General features: G+C 35.7%; 1 protein-coding gene across 7 annotated transcripts in view; it reads right to left on the reverse strand.

The window, feature by feature from the left end:
- Positions 1–1,386: 1,386 nt before the first annotated feature.
- The window catches only part of FBXL4 (F-box and leucine rich repeat protein 4), a 73,980-nt gene continuing 47,882 nt past the window's right edge, over positions 1,387–27,484 (reverse strand). For 2 of the 7 annotated variants that reach the window (XM_031012493.3, XM_031012494.3), the window contains 4 exons: positions 26,778–26,991; positions 8,004–8,075; positions 2,867–3,179; positions 1,387–1,903 (listed from right to left, as the gene is read on the reverse strand). In XM_031012493.3, the coding sequence (XP_030868353.1) occupies positions 1,740–1,903; positions 2,867–3,179; positions 8,004–8,075; positions 26,778–26,991 (763 nt within the window). In that variant the 3' untranslated portion in view covers positions 1,387–1,739. The remainder of the gene's footprint in view (positions 1,904–2,866; positions 3,180–8,003; positions 8,076–26,777; positions 26,992–27,484) is intronic. The other 5 variants (XM_055391176.2, XM_031012495.3, XM_055391177.2 and 2 more) reach the window with 3 other exon arrangements.

Raw genomic sequence — 27,484 nt, forward strand, 5'->3', positions numbered from 1 at the left:
CTCTCTAGTTATTTAAGTATCTACATAACAATCTCAGTTTTACCTCTTAGCCCACAAAGCCTAAAATATTTACTATCTGGCCCTTTATAGAAAAAGTTTCCTGACCTCTGCCCTAGAGCCAGAAGCTACCCTGAACACTTAAAAGCACAGGTTTAATGCAATGCTTCAGAAGCCAGATGGCCTGGGTTTATATGTTGGCTCTGCCACTAGCAGCTGTATGATCATAAACAAATTCTTCAATCTTTCTTTGCCTCAGTTTCCTCATCTGTAAATGGGGGTAAGTAATGGCATTTATCTTACAGGGTTGTTGTGAGAATTGAATTAGTAAATGCAAAGCACAAGAAACAGTGCCAGGCACAAAGGAAGCACTCTCCTCATGTGACTACTGAACACTTGACATACACTGTTTTGTTAAAAAAATGAATTAATTCTGCTACTCAGAAAGTAGACAGAAAATATTTTGTGGCATGAAAAGGCACAGCTGTTTTGAACACAAAACTAATATTAACTGTAGTATAACAAAATTCATTGTCCTGTTAAGTGCAAAATCGTTATATTCCAGCATCCACACACCCTAGCATGATATGTATCTCTCTATATAATATATAATTATATATAATTAATTATATATAATTTTATATATGTATGTAATATATACATATATATTATATATAAGTGTAATATATAATTATATAATATATAATATATACATGTATATATTAAAAATCATTAATGTGGATATATATTATCTATAATATGTATGTATATATAGTATATACACATGTGTATATACTATATATACACATGTATATATAATGTGTATATATAATATATATCTCCACATTTATGTTTTTTTATATAATTCAGAAACCTCAAAACTTTACCTTTCACAAAATGTTAAGGCATCTGCTTCTAACAGTTGGAAAGCTTTTTTTATTTAGTAGTTTACCTCTTATTCTTGATTATACCCAAATTTTTATATTGGCATTATCCAGTAGTGAAATAGATAAAAATATCAGAAGAAAAGTGGAAGCACTACAATTTTTTTTAAGAGAAAGGGACTTGCTATATTGCCCAGGTTGGAGTGCAGTGGCTGCTCACAGGTGCAATCGTAAGTACACTAGAGTCTCAAAAATCCCATCTCAAGTAATCCTCCTGCCTCCACCTCCTGTGTCGCTAGGACTACAAGTGTGTGCCACCACACCTGGCTAGAAAAACTAAAAATTTTCCAGTTGAACAGTTAATCCAGAGAAATAACCAAACAGCTGGAAAAGCATGTCTCATTCTCCAACTAGCTCTGACCATTTTGCACATACCGAACAAAACACTTGCCAGGTCACAGGCTTAATAAGACATCCTTACATGAAGGTGTAAAAAATTAACTTATTTTTTGCATAAATGCCACAATACTTTATTGCTCAGTGTTCCTTTGAAAATAAGTTAGCATGATTCCATGTTATTCTTTTATCAATCATATTATTGACTAAAGCATATCACTGATTAACATAAGGTAAAAATAATATCATCCACTCATATTCTTGAAGAGAAGTGCTTGCAGTATTTTATGAAAACATTTGTGCACATTTTTACTTGATTTAATGGACAATTTCACATTTTTCTTTAAAATCTACAAATGTCTTAATTCTTACCATTAAAACAACTAAAAACAAAACCCAAACCCAATCCCAAAATTAAACCCCAACAAAGCACATTAATTTTAATACAGAACATATATTAAGTCACTGAGTAAAGCTCTTCTTTATGAACACTTTTGGAAAGCTTGCATTCAGTTCTAGCACAGCTCTGTTATCAATCTGCGAACAGAAGGACACATCAAGTAAAGAAAGATCTTTACAAGATTCCAGGAGTTTTCTTAAGGATGCCGGACTTACCATTCTTGTTCCTATTTAAGGGAAACAAAACAAAACAAAACACCTTAAGTATAACATTTATATAATGTGCTAACAATGAATCCATCCATGATTTATTGTTTGTAATGAACTTAAAATAACCCTTTACAAATTAAAATCATTTTTTCAAACATGACTTCATATTGAAATGGTTCTGTTAAAAAAGTAAAAGTTGAATTTTCCAGCCAATTTAGCATCTAGGACCTGAATCTTGCCAATATCCTACCCACTATCTTCATTCCTACCTCCTAACCCTTCAAATCAGCTCCTCCAGACTTTCCTATGTCTGTCACCCCAGTTCAAAATGGTTTTCACCATGCATTTGATGTAAAATGTGCAAGTGCGATATGACTTCACAAAGTATCAATTGTGTGGACAATGATAACTACTGTGACACTGCTAGCACCCCTGGCTAAAAGTAAGAAGCAACAAAATTACACAGGGTTCCTTTCTGATGAATGCAGCAAGGATTCAAGAAATCCCAGAGCTGGAAAAGATTTTCAATAGATCTGCCTGGGGTAGAACTATTCCTAAACGCTAGAATTATCAGGGATAAAGATTTCACGATATTCCTTAATCAAGAATTTTAATTAAGAAACTTAAAAAAAAACTAGCTTGAATTCATTATACAAATGAATTAATTTCTTCTCTCCTTAATAAAAATAGAGAGCGCAGCTCATGTAAATTCTCACTCTTACAAGTAGACCAAGAATTAATGGTTATGGTTTTTTACAGTTTCAACTATAAAATTGTTATTGTCCTCACTATTTTATTAAAGTACATATTCCCTATATTAACTGATCTATCTTGCATTTCCTATCAAACCAAGCCCATCTTATCAGGACAAAATTTTTATTGTATCCAAAAATTTTCTTTTTCCTAACAAAAAGTCTTGAGATTGGCTTTTCTGTCAAGGAAACAGACATTTAAAACAAATTTATATATTGTAACCTTACCTAATATGTCCAGCTGCTGTAACCTGGTACAATTACATGCCAATTCATCAATGTCTGTGTCACATACAGATCTGTTAGCTGTAAGAAAGAGTTTTTGCAAGTTTGGGAGCTGGCGTGCCAGTCTGGTGAAGCACCCGGTGCTGCTCTGCAGAGTTGGGCACCAGCCAAGGTCAAGCTCCTCCAGTAGTGGACACCCAGAAGCCAGTTCTGCTATTCCATTCTCAGTAATATTCTTACATCTCCACAGATCCAGTGTCCGGAGTTTTTTACACTTGGCTCCTATCATGCTAGCTATCACATCATAGTCTTCAATCTGGAAATCAAATAATTCCAATCTTTTACATGTTATGCTCAGACATGCAAACTGTTTAGAGTAAGTCAGATTCTTAATTATAACCTATTGCTTTGCTTCCATGTAAACAAATCCACATCCTTGTTAATACAGATCTGCCCACTGACCTCACAGATCTGCCACTGTTTCATAAAACAGCCAGGAGTACTCATTTATTTAAAAATCCGTTTAAGAGAACTCCAGACAGAAGATGTTAATGAATTAAATCCCAAAGCAGTCTGATGTCTTCAGTCTCTCATGAAGAATTAAAGGATTATATGTTCTTCTTTTATGCCCACCATTTCAACCTTGCTGCTGCTACTCATTGACAGCACCTACTTTCCTCCATTTTATATATGGCTAATATACTTTGGCAAGTATATATGATCTCCCTGATGTGCATCTGGTAGGCTCTAAAACACTATGTGGAAATGCTGATAATACTAATAAGGATACTAGTTTTGGGTTAAATGAGGCATTTGGGGACTGCATATACAACATGAAAATAATTTAGATTACAATATGTTAATCAACTGTCAGTTATTGGAGGTGTCCAGTGCTTACCTCATGATTACAGGACAAGACTCTACTAATCCTAATCAAGGATTAAACATTTCAGTTATTGGGCTTTACATGCTTTAATAATGTTTCTTTAAATAGGTTATTTTAAGAGGTTCATTTGATTTTGCTAAAATCAGATATTAAAATTATCACAAGGAAATTATCAAAAGGAAACAAAATAGTAAACAATTACAATGATTATTTCTTTTTGTTCTTTTGTTTAATTGTATTTTCAACAAACATCTACGCACCACTCCAGATGCTAGGACCAGCAGTAAACTGAAAAAAGGAGACACTGTCCATATTTTTAGGAAAGACACACAGACTAATTAAGGAAAAAATACATTCAAAGAGTGACATATAGTGGGAAAATAATAAAACAGAGTGATGTGAGAGTGATCAGAGTGTCAGGGGTTGAGGCAAGAGGTGGTAATTGCTGAAATCTCCAGGAATGAGGTTGATGCATTCGAGGAACAAAAATGAGATCCATACAGTTCAAGGGTGGTGAGGGAGAGGACGGGCTATGGAGGGCAGAGTCACGCAGTGGCCAGGCCATTTAGACCATGAAGGAGTTAGATTTTTCTTTCAAGTACTAAGGAAGTCAATGGAGAGTTCTAAGCAAAGGAGTGACATATTATTATTTACATAAAAACTGACACAAAACCACCTCTGGCTTCTGTCTGGAGGATGGGCCTATAGTGGTGAGGAATGGAGAAGGAAGCTCATTGAAGAGGTCTGCAACAGTGTAAAGGACAGATGACAGGGACTTGGATTAAGGTGGCAATGGTGGAATGGAGAAATCCGACAGATTTGGGGCTGCATTTTTGAGTTAGAACCAAAGGCTGACAGATTAGATATAGGGGTAATGATTTCTAAGGTTCTGGATGTCAGTGTATGTATGGTGGAATCATGCAGAAGTCTATGAGAAACAGGTTTGGGGGAACATATCTCCTTAAGTGAGTATACCTGAACAATACAAAACTGTGGGTTTGATAATTAGGGCAGCCAATTAGCTTACTTAGAAAAAAAAAATTAAAAAACTTTATGAAACCCATGATTCTGACTGTGCCCAATTTGTGCCTGGGCAATCTCAGCAGCATTTGAACAAATTCTCTACTAGCATAGAACACAGTGAGAAATTCCTTCAAGAGTTTTTTGTTGTTGTTGTGAAATTATCACAGCACTACTCATGCCAAATTCAGGGCTGGGAAAATAAAAATGAAACCAAATACTTTTTACTGGAACAAAGGCAACCTATCCCTCCTTTATTAACTATAATTCCTTCTAAATTTTAGATATTATGCAGGACTCTTTTTTCCCCCAAAAATATTACACATATTTATTTTCTTATTCATTATCTAATTTTAAAAATAGGGCAAATGTCACAGAGGAACTATCAGCAAGAATTTAAGTGACCTGACCAGGATCACATAATTAGTAGGAAACTTAAGAAAATAGCAGGTAGGTCTTAGGATTCTTTAATTTAGGCAACTTTAAATTACTTCAATCAGCATTATATAGTAGTGGAATTTAAACTTTTTAAAGTCATCTTTAAAAGTAAAAAGAAATAGATAAAATTTGTCTCTTTCCCAATCAAAAGGAAAAATAAATATTTCTAAGCAGTCCTAAAAACATGTTTACGGCATTGACTAGAATATTCAGGTTTATTACAGGTGAGACACTACTCCTCAGAAGTTCTTGTCACTGCAAATCTGTCTAACTGGCACTTGTGGCACAAAGATTAGTTTCAGAAAAAAAGTGACACAACTAATTTAGTATCTACATTAAACTCACTACAGAGAAAGTATGCCATGAGGTGAATACTCAGCGAAGGTATATAATAGATCACAATCACCATGGGAAAGTCAGCACAGTGCTCTATGTATGTATACTGTGTACAGTTGCTTCATAAATATCACAAATCTAAAAATTGCTATTATATTCACAGTCAACAATAAAATATAATATGGAAAATGTAATATAGAAAAATGAGTTCAGTAGTCAGGCAAGGTTTGAAAACACTGGTTTTAGCAAAGGTAAACAGTTTCTTTGTTGTAGCACACACCATTGTAAAACTCTAAGACCAGGCTGGAGTGCAGTGGTATAACCATAGCTCGCTGCAGCCTCAAACTCCTGGGCTCAAGCAATCCTCCTACATCAGCCTCCAGAGTAGTTGGGACTATAGGTGTGAGCAACCATACCTGGCTTCCTAATTTCATTAGGAATCTCCACTCCACCCCCAAATACACAACCTTTAAAATTGATTATCCTTTAGAGGTAATTTTCCATGGGTCAACTCTGGAAAATGCTAACTTAAAATAATACAATTTCAATTATAAGCATATATATAATTCCAACAGTAAAGAGTCTATGGCCAGAGGCTTGATTTTCTAAGGAATGTTGCTCCAGTTTAAGGGGAGGTAAATAACAAGCAGAATAACGTACATCTAAGCAAAGTTGAACGGTCCTTACCAATCTAAAGAGAGCAGGCTAGCAATAAGGAAGATCCAAGTGGCAGTAACTGGCTGGTTTGTTGTGACAGAAACTGCCATCAAATGTCACTGGGCCCATCAAGAAGAGTCACTGAAGAGACCCACAGAAGCCTATCAAATGGCTTACTATGGAAAGAATTTGACCAGAAGTGAGGAAAATCTAGTGGGCTCCCAAGGCTGTTTCTAGAGACTGAGATGGCCTGAGCCCATACTTAGGGTTTAATAAGACCTAACCACAAGATTTTAAAGACCATGGGGACACGGAGATAAATATGTCATCATAAGAGGCCTACTTAGTCTACACTGCCAAATCCTGAGGCATTTCTGAAGCCACACTGAGCTCTAAGAGGTGTTCAAATGGTACTCATTTTAGGTCAGGGACCTTGTCTATTGACTCTAATAAAATATTTCTCAAAATGTAAGGTTACTTAAAGCAAATACTCCCTAGCATACCAGAAGTTTTCTAGAATCTTGCAATCATTTTGCTAATTCAAGTCTTCCTACTAAGTGAATGCAAGGCAGAAATGGAATGGTCTGGGGATCTCCTAAACCTACATTGTTTTAGGGAACAGGGGAGGAAGTGAGGAGGAATGAATTCTTCCAGTCAGTTACACTGGAAGATTCACTTACGGTATGTGTGCACACAAACACACACATGCACACCTTCTCCACACAAGATTTCTATTGTCCTTTATATCTCAGTATTATTTAAAAGCTATATAATTATGTGGTTTAGATTAAAAGATTTAACTCTTTCCATGAGCTCTTTCAAGGGCACATAAAATCGTATTTTAAATCTGGAAGGACTAGGCTGGGCGCGGTGGCTCACACCTGTAATCCCGGCAATTTGGGAGGCCGAGGCGGGCAGATCACAAGGTCAGGAGTTCAAGACCAGCCTGCCCAATATGGTGAAACCCAAGACCAGCCTGCCCAATATGGTGAAACCCAAGACCAGCCTGCCCAATAGGGTGAAACCCCATCTCTACTAAAAATACAAAAAAATTAGCCGGGCGTAGTGGCACATGCCTGTAATCCCAGCTACTTGGGAGGTTGAGGCAGGAGAATTGCTTGAATCTGGGAGACGGAGATTGCAGTGAGTCAAGATCGCGCCGCTGCACTCCAGCCCGGGCAACAGAGCAAGACTCCATCTCAAAAAAAAAAAAAAAAAAAAAATCTGGAAGGACTTTGAAGCTTATCTAGCCCAACAGTCCCTAGGCTTTTATATTTCACAGACCAGTAAAATTTCCACACACAAAAAAGAGTTCCAACATAGGGTGTTAATCTTTCTGTTTTGACCAGTAAGGACAGTAAAACAAACACAAAAACAAACAGATAAAATAAACCTATCTATTATCATTAAAATTTCAAGAAAAGTATCTCAGGATTTAAAAGCTAAAATGAGCTTAGTGAAAAACTTACTGAACTATTGGCATTTAGGTATGACTAACACCTTAGTTTGTGAAGAAACCTAGAGAGGTGATTAGCTTGTTGGAGACAACATCTGGCTTGAGGCAGAACTATATTCCACCACGCTATACTTCTTTCCTTGCTCTCATGGATAAATAATGTCAGTGTTTCAAAGACATACTTTCCAATTTAAGAAAAATGTTTGAAAGCAAGGGACAAAGAAGAGAACCATAAATCTGAAAAACTGTGGGTGTGTATGGGGTAGGGTGAGTCAGGATACATTTCACCCATAGGAAGAAAAAGAGAACAAGTAATTGAGTAGTATAAAGAATTCTCAAACACTTACCATGACACAACTGCCTAAACTGAGGTGCTGAAGCTCTGAACAGAAGTTCAAAATGCTGAGCAGTGCTGTTTGCTGCCATTAGGGACCACATCAGAGGCAAATATGGAAAGTGAATGAAAGTGAAACAAAGAGAAGAGGTCAATTAGACATTAAAGGCTGTCACTGCTTTTCCTGAAATGCAGCTCAAAAGCTAGGTTACAGAGTCCACAAATGCCATTTAATGAGTCCCCAGAGGCTCCACCATTGATTGGCTTGGAGTCAAGGTAATCATTACTAGTCTCCATGTAAGTAATCACTTTGTATATGGTTTTGGATGCCCTAAAGATACCTATATTCCCTGTGACCTCTCGGTTCATTTCCCAAAGGTAAGCAATTTGAAAGTCTGGCTACAATTGAACAACAAGACAAGCTAAACCACTCCTCCCTCCAAAAACAAAAACAAAAAGACAAAAAACCCGCAGCAGGCTGGTGACACTCCTGAAGAATGGCTGCAGCTCTGACATTCACTGATCAGCTGCAGCTTGATGGAACTGCCAATAGAGTCACCCCAAATCAGGATTGAACTGGTGACTTTAATGTCAAAGGATTCTCTTTGCTGACAAGGATACCAACAACCATTGAGCACCTGTCAGTAGCAACATGCTGACTGAAATATACATAATATGTACTTTCTAGTCATGTTCCTGCCATTTAAGCCCATCTATCCTGTGCAATGAAAATGGTCTCACCACTAAAGAAACCCAAAGACTGCTACATAATCATGGCACCCTAAAATATTTTTTTAAACAAGTCTGCTATGAAAAATTGTGAAAAACAATGCAAAATATTCAAATTTCTAATTTTTCTTTTATCAATTAAGGAGAAAACTATTCAAACTTACATGGCAAAATATCTTATACATTTTTAAATATATTTAAAAATTAAGATATTATACAACTTCTGTAAAAATCTGTTCCAAGTGATCAGAAACTAAAAACTATCAGTTGAGGGAAAGGTGAAGAATGTGTCAATGAAAATGTAAAACATTTGGCCAAATCCCAGATAAAGATTCTCATTGAGAAAATAAAGTAATAAAATATTTCTCAAATGTAAGGTTACTTAAAGCAAAAATAATAATAGTTACAATAGGCCACAGAGGACTATTATACTTAAGTCTAATTATTTCATTATTGAGCATTTCTTTGAATTTAAACAAAAAAAGTTTATATTGATTTTATACTTAAGTTTCAACATAACAACATTTACAAAACAATCCCATGTAGCTCTCAGAATGTTAACATTAGAAAGGGTATATTAAGATAATTTAATTTTCAGGTTCTTCACAATACTTAGCCATGTTAACTAATTAACAGACAGGAACATAACATTAGGTTTGTTTTTTTTTAATTACAGGACCATATCCACATTAAAAGGTTGTTTTATAAGATTTTCCCTTAAGTAAGATCCAGAGAATATTAGAATTTTTAGAAATAATCTCATAAATTCTTGTTGGTAAGAAATTTTCAATTAAAAAAATACACATACATACAGATAAATACACACATACATATAATTCACAGAACTTGTTTGGTAATTTATTTTTAAATTACTTACTATGAAGAATCTCAAATACACAAAGAAGTATAGGTTCCAATATAACACCCATGTAGCCACCACTCAGTTTTATCAACTCTTAACATTTTGACATTCTTTGCTTATCTGGCTACATTGTTGTATGGCTCCATCCATTCACATACTTCCTCAGAGGTAAACTTTATCATGACTTGGTGTTTAAAACATGCTTGAAAATATATAATTTTACAATACATTATGTATCCATAAGTAGCACATAATATTGTTCTACATGGTTTCTATATAAATGGTATTACGATGTGAATATACTTCTGCATCTTCTTCATCAGTGTAAGGGATCTGTCCATGTTGATACATATAGCTCTAGTCCACTAATCTTTAATGAAACTTGTTTGGTAATTTATTTTTAAATTACTATTTAAATGAAACTTGTTTGGTAATTTATTTTTAAATTACTATGAATAATCTCAAATATACAAACAAGTGTAGGGTCCAAAAGAATGCCCACAATAACCATGTAGCCTCCACTCAATTTATCAACTCAATATTTTGTTTACCTCACTACATTTTTGTATCCCTCCATCCATTCACGTACTTCCTCAGAGGTAACCTTTATTATGACTTGGTGTTTAAAACATGCTTGAAAATATACAATTTTACTATACGTTATGTATCCATAAGTAGCATATAATATTAACATTAGAAATTGTATAATATTCCATTATGCAAAGATATAATAGCATACACTCTCATTTGATTGATATTTAGTTGCTTACAATTTTCACCATTACAAACAGTGTTAGAATAAACATTCCTTTATGTGCTTCCTTGTGCATTTATAGAAGAGTATTTCTCTAGAGAACACACCAGAAGGAGAATTTCCAGGTGTTTATGTATTCTTTGACTTTATTTGGCTTTGCAAAATAGCTCTTCTGAGTGCTTAGATTAACCTATTCTCCCATCAGTACTGTAAGACTGTTAGGTCCCCACATCTTTACCAACATACGTAGACTTTTCATCCTTTTTAATATCTGCCTGTCTCATGAGTACAGAATGGTATAATTTGCATTAGTATGATTACTAGTGAGACTGAAGATCTTTTCATATGTTCATTGGCCATTCATATTTCCTGCTCTGTAAATTGCTTAATCACATCCTTTGCTGATTTTTCTTTCCATTGGGTTGTTTCTTCCTTCTTGACTTCTGGAATTCTTTATTCATGCTGGATACCAATCTTTGTCAGTTATATCAGCTATAAATACCTTCTCTGAGGCATGTCTTTTCACTGTTTACTGGATTTTCTGAGATGTGAACATTTTAAATTTTAATATGACTATATTAAATGTGCCATTAATCCTTTTCCCCCTTATGTTTGTATCCTGTTGTTTTTTCCAAAAAGTTCTTCTTTAGCTAAGGAAGAATCTAAGATTCTTTTTTTTTTAAATCAGAGTTTTAGAGTCTTTCTTTTTTGCACTTAGGTTTTTAACCCAACTACAACTGATTCTTATATGGTAGGATATCAAATTTCATTTTCCCCACATTGTTCCAGTTTGATTTATTGAAGACTTTATTGTATCCACTGATTTGTAATGCTTTCTGTCATATATAAGGTTTCCATATACGCATGAGTCTACTTCTGGGTCATTTTGTTTCACTGGTCTATTTTCCATTCCCTGCACCAACATTTCTGTCTTAATTATTATACTTCATAAGTCTTTAAATCTAGTATGGCAAATAGCTTTTCCTCATTCTTCAAACATCTCTTAGCTGCTGTTGGCCCTTTGCTCTTTCATGTGAACTTTAGAATCACCTTAAAGGTTTTAGTTTTTACCTTTTAGAAATAATACAAAAAGATTAATTTTTCTTAAATTAATCTCCCCTCCATGGTCATTAGTTAATTTACTAGCATTTTATCAATTTCTGTCATAATTTTTTTTATATCTGATACTTCCTTACAGAATTTGTCTTTTTGTTGAGAAATATTTTTAATCGTTCTTTTACTGAGTGTCTACAGGTGATAAAATCTTAACAACAAACATTTATTGAGTACTTATTAACATGTCAGGTAGCATTGCTGTAAATTCTTTATATATATAAATCCTCACAACAATCCTATTCATTCATTCATTCATTTAATAAACAGTTATTGCATGCCTACTATGTGTTAGGCACCGTTTAGGCACTTGGGATATAACAGTGAACAGAACAGTTAACCTATAAGGTAAATACCGTTATTTACCTATCCTATCATTATAAATGTGGAATCAGAAAGACAGAAAGTTAAATAACTTAGTTTAATGTTTACCCTCAATCTTTTTTAAAATAAATTTTATTGTGCATATTTGAGATTTTTCCTCAATCTAGAACGAAAGTTTAGCTAGACTTCGAATTTTCAGATGACAGTTACCTTCTTTCAACACTCTGAAAACATTACTCCATTGCTTATCAGTCTCTTACTTGATAAGAAGTATACTGTCAATCTAATTGTTTTCCTCTGCAGGTAATATATCTTTTGTCTCTGATAGCTCTTGTCCCCTTATTTTTGATCTCCTGCAATTACATCACAATCTGTCTAAAAATGTATTTTCATTTATTTTGTTTAAAACCCCAAGTGCCCATTTTGATCTGAAGACTCATATCTCTCTTCATGAAAGATAATGATTCTTAACAATTCTCTCTTCAAATATTACTTTTCTACCATTCCTTCCATTTTTTTCTTCAGTAACTTCTATTCAATGAACACTGGAGTATAACACTGGAGTCTCCTAGTACCAGTGGTTAGAGTGGTTTGAAAAATATGTCCACATGTTATTCCATATGCTTTCTTTCCAGAGGTAGAGCTTAATTCCTCTCCCTTTGAGAGAGTGGGCTTAACTTAGCGACTCACTTTTAACAAACAGTATATTGTAGAGGTGATACAGGTCACTTTCAATATTACATTTATGATGGTTAATTTTATGTATCAGCCTTACTAGGCCATGGGGTGCCCAGATATTTAGTTAAACATAATTCTGGGTGTTTGTTTGTTTTTGAGATGGAGTCTCACTCTGTCCCCAGGCTTGAGTGCAGTGGCAGAATCTCAGCTCACTGCAACCTCCGACTCCCTGGTTTAAGCGATTCTCCTGCCTCAGCCTCCCAAGTGGCTGGGATTACAGGCACGTGCCACCACGCCCAGCTAATTTTTATATTATGCAGAGATGGGGTTTCACCATGTTGGCCAGGATGGTCTCGACCTCCTGACCTCATAATCCACCCGCCTTGGCCTCCTAAAGTGCTGAAATTACAGGTGTGAGTCACTGCACCCTGCCAATTCTGGGTGTTTCTGTGAGGTTGTTTTTGGATGAGATTAACATTTAAATCAGTAGACTGAATAAAGCACATTGCCCTACCTAATGTGGGTGGGCCTCATCTGATCAGCTGAAGGCCTGAATAGAAAAAACAGGCTGACCCTCCCTCAAATAAGAGAGAATTCTTCCAAATTCAGGAAAAAAAAACAATGTCTGATGGCCTTCAAACTGGGACGCTGGTTTCTTCCTGAATTTGGTTATAAACTGAAACATCAGCTTTTCCTGGGTCTTAAACCTGCTACCTGTCAGACTACAACTACACTATCAGCTCTCCTGGGTTTCCAGCTTGCCAATTCGTCCTGCAGATTTTGAGACTTGCCAGCCTCATATCATGTCAGCCAATTCCTTATAATAAATATATTTATCTCCTATTGGTTCTGATTTGGAACCCTCCTAATACAGTTATAAAAAGGCTGTGGCTCCTGTCTTGGCTTCCTCCCTCCCAACTTGATCCCTTGGGGAGAAGCCAGCTGCCATGTCATGAGGACACTCAGGCAGCCTATGGAGAGGCCTGTGTGGAGAGAACAGGGGCCTCTGGTCACAAGCTGAAGGGGAACTGTAGCAACATCCCCCTGAGTTTGGAGGCTGAGCCACCAGCCATAGTCAAGCACCAGATAACAACCTGGCTGCAACCTCCTTAGAGACCCTGAGCCAAAACTACCCAGCTAAACCACTCCCAGATTCCTGACCCACAGAAAATGTGTGAGATAATACATGTAGGTTGTTTTAAGCCACTAATTTTGAAGCAATTGATATATAGCAATAGATAAATAACAGAGTCACTAGTATATAGTAGGCACAATATATATTTATTAAATGAGTAGGACTGCCTTGCCTTAGGAGTAAATGAGAGAGAGAGAGAGAGAGCTTTATTGATTGAGATTGTGTGGGTATGTATAAAACTTATAGCAGTGTCTGACATACCTTTTACAAATCTGAGTACATTCCTCAGACTTCTCTTCTAATTTAGTAATCCTGTGTCCAATTTAGAATTTATCACATCTATTCAGTATGTCCTAATGACTATACTTTATTTGCTAGATTTCCAATCAGTTTTTTTCACAACTATGTGTTCTTATTTTAGTCTATTTATGTTTCAAAATTTCTGGTTCTTTTTCACAAGGTACTTTCACTTATTTCTTTGAACTGCCATCTCCTGACCCCACCTTTTTTTATTCCTCCTTGTCTAAGGGTCTTGCACATTGCTCCCTTCTAGAACCAGGACTTCTGCTGAAGGTATAGAGGTCCTGCTCTGCAGTGGCACTGCGGATACTGCAGGACCAGTAGAAGGCTTAGCTCAGTTCTGACCAGGAGGCATGGCCAATACCAGGTCACTATATACTTTTTGGTATATCTGCCCAGAACAAAATCTCTTCTTTCTCTAAGACTTCCATCCAAACTCCTGGGTGGGGTGGCTTGGAACACTGTCACCTAGCTGATTATCCCCAGACTGGGACAATAAGATTCTCATGATACAGCTTGAGATAAATTCCCTATACAATCAGTTCTTTGAATTAAGAGTAAGAGTAAGGCCAGGTGTGGTGGCTCACGCCTACAATCCTAACACTCTGGGAGGCCAAGGAGGGAGGACAGCTTAAGCCCAGGATTTCAAAACCAGCCTGGGCAACATGGTGTGAACTCATCTCTACAAAAAATGTAAATAAATAAAAATAAAAAAAATTAGCCAGGCATAGTGGCACATGCCTGTGGTCCCAGCTACTTGGGAGGCTGAGGTGGGAAGATTGCTTGAGACCAGGAGGTCAAGGCTGCAATGAGCTGTGATCATGCCACTGTACTCCAGCCTAAGCGAATGAGCAAGAACCTGTCTGCAAAAGAAACAAACAAAAAAAGTAAGATAATGGTAAGAAAAAATATTTATTGTCAAGAATACTATATTAACCTGTCTGGACTGTTCTTCAGAGAAATCACAACTTCTGCTTATTGTGTGTCTTAAAGATTGTAACTTTAAGGCACAGACCTAACAGCATATCCTCCTAACTCACTTTTGAACTGAAGTCTAATTATATATGTCTAGAAAACATTTGTGAAATGGTAGATGCATTATTTTCTCTGGGAGAATTTCAAGTCATAGAAGAGGAATTCACAGCAAATATTTTACAGTAACTTATATCAGTCTGTACATTAAACTGGGAATTAAAAAATCATTTAATATTAGAACTATCATTTTTAAAATCCTCAGCTTGAAAAGGAATTAACATAGAACAAAAGAGATTTATGTTGAATGATATAACTGATCTTTGCTGCATAAGAGACGTGAGATCAAATGCTGAGACCAAGATATTGCGAGATGGAAGTGATGGTAATGGAAAGAACAATGATGACCTTGGAAGAGATACTGTGAGGAATTAACAAGAGGTCAAATAGAAATAAATCAAAGGGCTGACAGGTAGCACTGAGGTGAGTAAGCACAAATTAACACAGTTTCATGGCTTTCTCCAGCAAAGCTCATCAGCGAAAGCCAGAGACTCTGGGAGTACCCAGGTTTAGAGAACATGCCTACGGAATCAGTTTACAATGTCTTTAAATCCAGTTAACCCGTTTCCTCCTAAAATATCTTTAAAATATTCGTTCTCCATGCTATTAGTATTCAGAATTAAAATGTTGTTACTGATGTCAAAGCAAAGAGAATAAACTACGGAGAAATTAACTCTTCATTTCCAGATACAAAAGGACCTGATTTTGTAGAGACCACCAACTCAATAGTTTGGAGCAGGAGTTGGCAAACTACTGTCCACAGGCCAAATCCAGCCTACTGCCTGTTTTTGTAAATAAAGTTTTATTGGAACACAGACATACCCACTCATTAATGTATTGTCTGTGACTGTTTTCACACTACAACAGCAGGATTGAGTAGCTGTGATAGAGCCCATAGGGCCTGCAAGGCCTAAAGTATTTACTACCTAGCCCTTCACAGAAAAAGTTTGCCAATCTCTACTTAGGAGAACAAGACAATTCTACTATAATGAGTATATGCAGCACTGCTACATATCTAGAACACACAAATGGATGGATCAAAGCTATATTATTAGGTGTACTGTGAAAATGGCACAGTATTTTATTTATTCAGAAATGAAAAGTGAAAAATTCTATGAACCTCTTATTTAAGACATAAAGTATCTTTCAGGTCCCCAAGTCTACATATTCTGCTGGTTAGGTCTCAAAAACTCATTCAATAGAAGTACAAGAGTAGCTCTATAAAACTAAAATATAATTAAAATAGCAGCTTTAATAGTGCAAGGCAGCAGATTAATTTTCAAGTGAGTCTGTAATTTTCAAACAAAGGGCAACCTTACTTAAACAACTATGGCAAGGCATTCACTAAGGAGTGACTGGGTCCATGATAATTTCTTCTACAGAATTACCAAAACATACTCTAGGTGCATGCTGTCATCTAGCAGTAGAATACATATTCATAAACAATGATTTATTTTACATTCCACCTAAAATCTACCTATTAACCCTGTTCAGCAGCTTCAAAACCCAATGAATAACTTCAAGTAATAAATTCAACAACTCCCCACACATAAGAAGCATACGCTTCTTAACCTGGGACCAAACTGGAAGAGTAAACACATAATTAAATATTCAAGTGGGTCACATGACACTCAGCCATTGTGAAATGCCAAAGGTAAAGAAGTAAACAGCAAAATATTATAACAAGTTATAACTGGAGAGAAAGGCAAGAGACAAGTTCAACGTGAACAGTTTTTATTAATGCAATTAGGCAAAAACAACTGTAAAGCATGCTTATAGCATCAGGGTTCCGGACCTTCCTATACAACTTAGAAAAGGACTGTAAAGGAATTAGTCCATAAACACCATACTCCAATGATTATAACAGGAGGAAGACTGCTTCCCCCTACTTTCACAACTGCCTTCTTGTTTGTTTAGCAAGTTTATTCCCCCTAGTGTCCTTTAGTGAAGCCTCCAAATACTCAGACTACTACAATGACTACAATGACTATTGCTAAGAAAATGATTTCACTGCACTTTGGGAGGCTGAGGTGGGCAGATCACTTGAGCTCAGGAGTTTGAGACCAGCCTGGGAACATGGCAAAACCCCATCTCTACAAAAAATACAAAAATTAGCCTGGCACGGTGGTGCGTGCCTATAGTCCCAGATACTTTGGAGGCTGAGCTAGAAGGATCACTTGAACCTGGCAGGCAGAGGTTGCAGTGAGCTGAGATCACACCACTGCTCTAGCCTGGGTGACAGAGTGACACCCTGTCTCAAAAAAAAAAAAACAACAACAATGATTTCAGTTTCAAAAACAGTTTTAGTTAGTGAAATGATGGATAACAGATGTGGAAGTTTGGTGTATGCAGATATGAAGTGCCATTCAGTTATAAAGAATTATTATTAATGCCTTTACTTGTTAAGAAGAAATTTATTAATAGATAAAAGGCATGAATTCAAATTTTCATTGACAGCTTTTTAAGAAACGTTATCCATAAACTTTATAACTTCCCACCCTCCAGGCTTCTAAAGTGCTAAGCAAAACTACTTAATAAAAATAACCAATATTTATTATACTCACATATAACTTTTAGATAGTCCAGATTTATAGCTTAGAATTATATTTATGCATACCTGTACATTTTATAATATACTGAGACCTTGTATAATCAATGTATGCAGTAATATGTTTGCTATTTTACATTAATGTAAGTTTTTAGCTGTTACAACTAGTTTATGACTTTTTTTGCTCAGTGTTAAGAATTGTTGGTTATCTTTAATAAAGAATGTAACCCTTAATTATAACACTCAATATAGGACAGTAGGATTCCAAATTAGTATTCTCCATTCTAAAACATGATTCCTAGAAAGCATATTAATAAGGGACAGGTAACAAGTGTACATATTACAGACAAAGACTAGCTAAAATATAGACTAGTTATATAACGTGATCAGAAACAAATGTACTTTCATTGATTATACTACATTTCAAACACATCAGAGAACTATCTCAGAGTAAGGTGGTGAAATTTTATAAAAGTATATTCACTAAATGAAAATTCACAAATTTGCATAACAAATATCTCCAAAGAAATCCTAAGAACACAACCACTCAATTACTGGAGTGTAAAATACATGTATAAGTGTAAATCTTTCTCTAATTAAATTTTTTTTGGCTCCACTCTTCCAATTTCAATAAACTTGGTGAAGAAGAATATAGAATAAAAGTTGAAAGCCAGGTGCAGTGACTCATGCCTATAATCCCAGCACTTTGGGAGGCTGAGGCCGGCAGATCACTTGAGGTCAGGAGTTCGAGACCAGCCTGGCAAATATGGTGAAACCCTATCCCTACTAAAAGTATAAAAATCAGCCGGGCATGGTGGCACACGCCTGTAGTCCCAGCTACTCGGGAGGCTGCAGCAGGAGAATTGCTTGAACTAGGGAGGCGGAGGTTGCAGTGAGCCAAGATCGCTCCACTGCACTACAGCCTGGGCATCACAGTGAGACTCCATCTCAAAAACAAAAAAAACAACAAAAAAAGAGTTGAAGTATTTTAAGAACTATTTAAAGTACTTGAAACTAAACATATGTAGAAATAATCACCATTTTAGAATATTTAAATTCAATTACTTTATCCAGATTTGCTATGAACCATCTACTAGAAGTTATTCTTTTATACAGTTCAAATACACAATATGGTATAGATTATATACTGATACATAATCACAACTTGAAAATAATATTGTCTTTCACAACTTTAAGATCAACATTGTGGTGGGGAGTTAGAATTCTGACAGATCTCTAAAAAGAAAAGGCTAAATATCATAAATTGCAAAAATTAATAAAGTTCCTTACACTGCCTTTGAGGAAAAAGAAGAAAGTTCTCTAAACCTAACTGTAGATGTTTAATAGCTACCCTAGACCACAGACTCAGAATTTTAGCTCTAACATACAAGTTTCAGTTTAAGGTTCAGATAATTTGTCAAATTCTTAAAATCCTTGTGTGTGATGAAACAAAATCTAAGACTAAATGTTCACACACCTTTACCTTGCCCTGCAGTCTCATTTTGAAGCCTATTTTTATCACTGTATTGGATCTTTCCTACAATAATATAGTCGAACACATCTTTCCTCACAGATACTCAACTGATCAACTGATCAGTCGACTGATCAATTTGCATAACAACCTACAACGGATGCAGAGATTTGCAGTCAAAAAGACATGGGGCTGGATGTGGTGGCTCATGCATATAATCCAAGCACTTGAAGGCTGAGGCAGGAGGATCACTTGAGCCCAGGAGGTTGAGACCAGCCTGAGAAACACAGTGAGACCCTATCTCTATCAAAAAAAAAAAAAAAATTTAAAGACATGGCAGTTTACATATTACAGTCCTATAACTTTAATTTGACTTTCCTCAGGACATGCCAACTGTGAGAGGATGGGTTAATCAGCCATCTCTAATGAATGGTGTCCTTTCCAGGTAGATTTCTTACACCTGGCTTATTGGTCACTGTCATGGTTGTGTTTGATAAGGAGTCTGCCCCCATTAAAAGATGATCTTTCCCACCTCGGCACTCACAAGTTAGGCTTCTTGACTGTAACTGGACTACAGTCCATTCATTCAGGGCACACATACTCACCCCACCAAGTCGCCTATTCCCATTGAAAGTTCTACAAGGCCAATCAGGATACAGAAATATAGCCTAGAGACACATACCAAGGACTCTAAGAAAGTTTGTTAGTTTTATCTGTGATAATTAAACTTATTATCAGCTATTAAAACTATCGATTCTTGATTGTGTTTAAGAACAAAGTAATTACTAATATCTTTCTGTTTTACATATTATCTAGCTATATTAACATTTCTGTTTTAAATAGACTGCATTTTAGATGACAACTAACAACATCCTGAATTAGTTAATTTAGGTGACCAAAGCCGGTTCTTTCTATTTTAATTTCTCACCCTCATCTTAGTTACCAGCACTGGCTCTGTAAGTGAGAAGCCACCCTCTTCATTTGCCAATCAGTTTGGTCTTATAGTCTGACTTTGTTAGTTGCAATGGCTCTTTTCAAAGAAAGCTCATCCCTGCTCTACTTACCAAAATACAATAATGTATTGTTTAAATCAAATAAGAATGCAGTAAGGAGACCACCATATACGCATGTCAGAAAACAAATTCGTAGCACTAAATTAAATCACACTCTTTCAAAAGACAGTTAATATATCTTTTGTAGAAAGCCCAGCTGCTTTCATTAACAGTCAGGCTGGTGTGCAATTTTACTTATATATATGCTCTGCCAAATAAACTGGCACAGAAAGAAAAAAATAGGAGAGTGTTAATATCCTACAGAAGTAAAGATCAACTTCTTTTGTTGTCTTCTAGTTCATGAAGATAAAAGCAGAGGGGTCCTTGAAACTGTCGACACAGCTGAGTAGGCCAAGTAAACAGATGCTGAACCATACTTATGGATTACTGTCATATACTAGTCCCCCACAATACCTATAATCAGTTTTTTCACTTCTTCAGATTCTTTCAATTTATGCTCTATCATTCTTGAAGTGAGGCAATCAAAACTGGATGCAGGTGTTCATTTATAACTCCAACTTTTAAAAAACACTCCTGGTTTTCTAGTCTGCTGCTAAGCAACAGAATAACATTCTTACTGAGCTACCTATCATGCCCCACTTTCACCCCTGACTCCAGATTTTTTTTTTCCCCAAACAGAGAAAAGGTAAACAGGTTCAAACTTCTAAAACTAGTCCAGATTGTTTTAGTACACATGTGGGACTTATCTTAAAGACACTCTCATGCACTATGTTAAAAAACTTTTCTTATGCTATCCTATACAAGGTGTATTAGTTTTCTAGGGCTGCTATAACAAAGTATCATAGACTAGGTAGTTTAACCATCAGAAATTTACTTGCTTACAATTCTGGAGGCTAGAAATCTGAGATCTAGGTGTCAACAGAGTTGGTTTCCTCTAAGACTTCTCTTACTGGCTTGTAGCGGGTCATCTTCTTCCATTGTCTTCACATGGTCTTCCTTGTGTGTGTGTCCCCTAATCTCCTCTTCCTTAAGGACACCAGTCATATTGGATTAGGCTCCACCCTAATGACCTCATTTAACCTTAATTACCTCTTTAAAAACCCTGTCTCAAATACAGTCACATTCTTAGGTACTGGGGGGTAGGACTTCAATGTACGAATTTCAGGGAGATACAATTCAGCCTATAACACAAGTATTTGAAAGTACATTACAGATATATGCCCTTTTAGGGGCAAATTATGTCTTTCACTTATAATGCCCCAGGGGTAAAGGGTTATTATGTTTTCAACTTATATTCAAATGGTTCAGTAAAACAATTATGCATATAGTAGGGGAACCTGGGTGAAAATACATAAGAAATCTTTTTTTTTTCAATTTCTCTGTAAGTCGGAAATTATTTCAAAATAAAAGTTTTTTTCAAGTATTTAAAAATCAATTTAATGAGTCAGATTTATTTTATTTTTGAGACAGGGTCTTGCTCTGTCACTCAGGCTGGAGTGCAGTGCCACAATCACAGCTCACTGTAGCCTCGACCTCCTGGGCTCAAGTGATCCTCCCACCTCAGTCTCCTGAGTGGGACTACAGGGGCATGTCCAGCTAATTTTTTAAATTTTCTGTAGAGATGGGGTCTTGCTATGTTGCTTAGGCTGGTCTTGAACTCCTGATCTCAAGTGATCCTTCTGCCTCAGCCTCCCAAAGTGCTGGCATTACAGGCATGAGCCCCTGAGCCCAGCTGAATGGGCTAGATTTTTACAGCTCTACTTTCACGAAAATACATCATCATGTATGGTTAAAGAAGTACTTGCAATCAATGCTTTATTGTACATAATAAGAATCTTATGAAAAGAACCAAAAAGACTGAACTTAAGTCCTTTAAATCATTATAATACCTAATTATTTCCATGCCATGGATGGTAGAAGAAACTAAGCACAACTAAAGTGTCCTTCCTGTCTAAATTCCCATCTGTTGCAGAAAGTGCTGTCTATTCAACTCTAAAAGATCCACCAAATTCAGGAGGAAAAAAAATTACCCTATTTACCAACCCATTTCACTAGTAATTCTGGGATTACACACTAAACAGGGCATAAATCTCAGCTCAAGAGTAATTTCTTCTAAAAAGGTTTCCCAACACAGATCACCCTCCAACTAAGGACAAGCCTGTGACAATGCGAGCATATATTTGGGCTTATTGTATACCCGTCCACTCTGTCTTTTATTAATGTAATAGTATGTTGTTCTTTACTAGGCATGTATTTAATGCTCTGCATCTAATGAAATTCAACAAATATATGCCACTGACTCTGCACATAGCTTACTTAGTGAATTTTCTTTGCTAAATTTATAAGACATTTGTTATTTCTCTGATGAAGTCATTTTTCATTGTAATCCTAAACACAACTAAAGAAAGAAAAAGATCTCATGAAATAAATTAAGAAACCAAGTTGAACTATATTTTACTATCTTATAAGGCTAAAAATTCTGAACAACCACTGATGCAGGGAGGGACCACATCAGCATACAAGACAATTCTGACCCTGCCACAGTTCTATTCTCCTGAGGTCTCATTCTTACTGAGTCATCAGGCCTGCTGCATGCCTGGCTATGGCTAACGACTTAAGAATACATCACCTAGCTATCAACAACACATCATTTTACATGTCAAAATTATTTTGAGGATTATCTGTCTCAATGCTGCTCTCCATTACAGTATAAAATTGAGAGTAGGCCTATATAAACTATTTACTTAAAGCAGTTAATTATGTATTGATTCTACAAACTTTCACTTAAATGTTTCTAAATGTAATTTGAATAACAAATTGTGATTTATAAATTCAGAACAACTAAGACTTCAAACCAAGCTTGTTCATAGTAAAAAGGCAAAAAATCCATTTTCCTGCAGAAGATATTTATAAAACATAAACATAATAGTTTGTATTTTATCATGGATTATAATGTTGTATATGTTAGTTACTATGTTGTATCTCCTTACCAACTACAAATTAGAAATAGTAAATAGTAAAGAAAATCCTTGTTTTAGGTAAATAGCCAAGCTATCAGAATAACTACTATTCTATGCTTTTATATATGTTATAATTTTAACTACAACACCAAGGCCACAAGACCTGAGTTCAAATCCTGACTCTATTGCTTGTGCCAGCAGGCAATTTATTAATCTTTTGAGACCTTAATTTAATTATGTGTAAAGATGAGAATACCACCAACCCTATTCAGACTGGTGTAAAGAAATAATAATGCAAAATATCTAGGACAGCCAACAGAATATATTCAGTAGCTTTTTCCCAAACTTTGGGACTAAAAATCCAGGTCTTCAAAATCCTCAAAAGCTTTATGCACTATGCATACGGACTTGTCTAAGTCTTGTAAAATGGCATAAATATACTATATTTATTAATGCAAATTATGTAAAGGCACATAAAATGTAACAGTATTGTATCATAAACTGGTCTCTGTGAGGTTAATATGCTATAATACAATCCATATTTTTAATACTAATTTTTGCTTATTTTAGAATTTTGTAGGGTTCAGGAAACAGGGTTAAAGTGGTACCAGATAATTTGTAGCCCTTTTAAAACAAAATAACCTCTCCAAGAAAACTAAAATTATTATCTTCTTTTTCTTTTCAAGTATGTCCTTAGAGCAAGCAGAGGCATTTGAAATCAATTACTGCTCCTTCTTCAAAACAGAGTCTAGAATGAGAATATACTGCCAGTGATTTTGTGGAACATTTAAAGAGAGACCAGTCTCCTACATCTTGTCTTCTCATTCTCTGTTTGCTCTCATACACCATCATTAGGTGCAAGGTAAAAGGAGTGTGTGTATCAAAGGAAGAAGGAGGTGACATAACGCTTTGCTTAACTGACAATGGAGGTGTTTACAGATTGCCATGAATACTAGTGCTGTAGCTTCTGTTTGTTTTTAAAGAAATCAGCTGATTATTTTGCCAACTCTCCTTTTTCTAATTTACTTAGTGCCCATGTGGGACTCTGATATAGATCCCAAGAATGAGGAGACAATAAGAGAGTGAAGTATAGGTAGAAAGCAATGAGTTCAGAGGCATTAAAAGTAAACACTGCCTGGGTAAGATTTTCTAAATTTCACATTTGCCATTTATATCACTAAAATAACAGCATCTTTAATTTTAAGTCAACCATAGATCACTGAAAACTCAGTTTTATAATTTTTTCTACATATTCAATGTCAGAAAAATTGCGTAGTGTTTATGATATTTTACCAGATGAGCCAATAAAAAAATTTAATAGGAAGTAACAGAGGGTACAACCTAAATTTTATTTAATATATTTATACAATGATTTTACATCTGTATTTAAGTAACTGAGGGAAACCAGAGCTTATGCTATCTAGACCTAGGTACGTATGTATAAATTTCCACTCTTCAGATATGAAATCTTCTTAATCCTCATAAATCACACTTAAAAACTTTGGTCATATCTATCAGTCTGAAACAAATTTAAGAAAACTGTAGACTAATAATTCTCTGACACTTAAATCACATTACTATACAACATTTCAAAAACATCTCATGGGATATATTTTCACAAGCCACAATAGATATAAGATGCCTAGCAAGTTAATATTTTTTTGGTTTTTACCCTATTTTTCTTCTCAAAGGCTCATTTAACAACTACATTTAATAATTATGCATGCTATATTTCTTATTAAACAATCAGAAAATTTTAAATGAGGCATTTAAATCCTCCTTGCTCAGAGGATTTCATTTATAGTACACAGGCCCATAAAATAGTAAATGTGCCAGTAAAAAGCAGGTATGGCATAATTTCAGAATGAACAGTCCTACCCAAGAAAAGATAGCTAGCAATTTTATACCCACACAAATGGGGAATCATTTCACCACAGACCAATGAAAACACAGGCTAATATCATCTGGCATTCAGGGACAATAATTATTTCATTTTACAAATAAAAAATCTGGAAATCTGAGACAATGTCTTCACCTAGATTACCAAGCTTATTGCTGGCAGGGCTAGAACTAGAATCAAAGTCTTCTTTCCACCCTGCCAGGTCACCTGTTGAAGTCTAGCTAAATTTTTTGCCCAAAATTGAGAATAATGCCATCTTAATTCATTCGGTGTTGCTATAACGAAATACCTGAGGGTGGGTAGCTGATAAAGAAAAAGAGTTTATTTAGCTCACAGGTATGCAGACTGGGAATTTCAAGGGGCATGGCACTGTCATCTGCTCGGCTTCTGGTAAGGGCTTTCCTGCTGTGTCTTAACATGGCAGAAGATCAAAGGGGAGGCAGACAGTGCAAAGAGGCCAAACACAAAGGGCATCCTTGCTTTACAACCACCTGCTCTCTTGGGAACCAAACAATTCCCACCAGAACTAATCCAGTCTCCCAAGTCACTGGTATATCATTTTGGAAAAGTAATTTGGTTATCTTTATTCATTTACTTAACAAATATTTACTGAATGGCCAATCTTTACCAAGTACTATTCTAGATTCTGGAAATATGGCAATGAAAAAGACCAACAAGGCTTCTACCATTATATCCTAACGTGAGAAGACAGAAAATAAGCAAGAAAACAAGTATCATTTCAGAGAGTGACAAGGATGTTAAAAAGGAAATAAAACTTGATGATATGAAGGAAACAAACTAGAAGGGGTGCTACAGTGTCCAGGAAGCCATCTCCAAAAAACTACGCAAGTTGAACACTGAGCTGAAAAAAGGGCAGCCATAATGAGCTAGACAAACATTCCAGACAGGCAAAAAAACAAAAGCCCTGAGCTGGGACCAGGTCAGAACATTCAAGGAATAGAAAGAAGGGCAATACGCATGGAGCAGAGGGAAAAAGTATATGACAAACAGTATGTACTACAGGGGCCCAGGTACATACTCTTTAACCTAGCAATACCACCTCTAGGACTCTATCCAACAGCAGTAATAGTAAGTATGTGTAAAACCATGCACAGGCTCATGGTGAAACCCCGTCTCTACTAAAAATACAAAAATTAGCTGGGCATGGTGGCACGCGCCTGTAATCCCAGATACTCAGGAGGCTGAGGCAGGAGAATCGCTTGAACTGGCCAGGCGGAGGTTTCAGTGAGCCAAGACCATGCCATTGCACTCCAGCCTGGGCGACAAGAGTGAGACTCCGTCTCAAAAAAGAAAAAAAAACTATGCACAGAAGAATGTTAGTGCTAGGTAGTTTGTAAAAGGAAAACAACTGGAAAAACTAAATGTTGATCATTTGGAGAATGTTAAATAGATTATGGTATAACATACACTATTACAGTAAAAGAGTTAGATAATATATGCACTGACCCTGGAAACATGTCCTAGAGATATTATGTGAAAAAGCAAGTAGACTAATATATATGACATGATTCCTTTTTTAATGAGACTCATTAACTATGGTATTACAAATTTTAACCCCCAAGTCTGGTCCAGGATAAATACCACTTTGCTTCCTCCCACTGCAAGCAAATGTCCTCTTACATACTATCCGCCTACCTTTCTCTAATTCATTCCCTGCCAGCATTTTGGCTTACCTCAACCAACTGCTTATTTTTTTTCCTGGGGGCATAAATAGCATCACAAAAATTTTAAGAGCATAGAGAAGAACATTTCCTTATAATTTAAAAGCATATTAGGTTTGAAATAACTTCACAATGACTGAATCAGCTCTATTGATTTCAGAGTAGTCAGAAGGCATCATAAACTTGATTTAAAAATAAAAAACACATTATTATGAGCAATTACAGAAAACCAAATCCTCAGCTGGCTACCATAATAGCAATGATGAAAATTATGAATTACTCTCACCTCTACTTTTGTTCGATAGAGAACAAGTCGTTTAAGGCTGCATAACTTGGCAATGTGGTTGAAAGCTTGAGGTGGTAGCTTATCACAGGAGGAGAGATTTAAGGCCTGTAGATTTGGACACATCTCAGAAATAACTTCTAAGCAAGTTTCATTAAGAAAGTGGCTGCAAGACAATTCAAGGCGTACTAATTCAGATCCACAAACCTTCAGAAACCTGCCAAAACAACATTCCATGTGAATTTTATAAAACTAAAAGATATTTTTGCAAGAATTTTGGAATTTTAGCAACTCTAAGTAGATACATTTGAAAGAATAGATTTCTATTAGGGAAAATGTAAAATTTGTTTTGCTTAAATTCTTACACACTGCATACTGAAATATGAATGGTTAGGCTAAAAAAATCAACTTGAGAGAACAAAATGAATTCACATCATATAAAAAGTCAGCTAATGCTAAGTGGAAAATTAAGAAAGTAGAAGATATATTTTTCCCACTTACCTATAATTCACATCTGAGTTGGTAAAGCCAAAAAACAAACAAACAAAAAAAACAGCAAAACATAACAAAACTCTAAACTCTTGGGAGACATTTCCCCCTCAACAGTACCCATCAAGTACTGGATAATATATTTTGAACACTGCACACGAAAGTGACAACTTATTTAAATAACCTCAAAACAAATCAGACTAGGCTCCTCTCAGCTCAGA

This window comes from Gorilla gorilla, chromosome 5 (genome assembly GCF_029281585.2).
Source record: "Gorilla gorilla gorilla isolate KB3781 chromosome 5, NHGRI_mGorGor1-v2.1_pri, whole genome shotgun sequence".
NCBI lineage: Eukaryota > Metazoa > Chordata > Mammalia > Primates > Hominidae > Gorilla > Gorilla gorilla.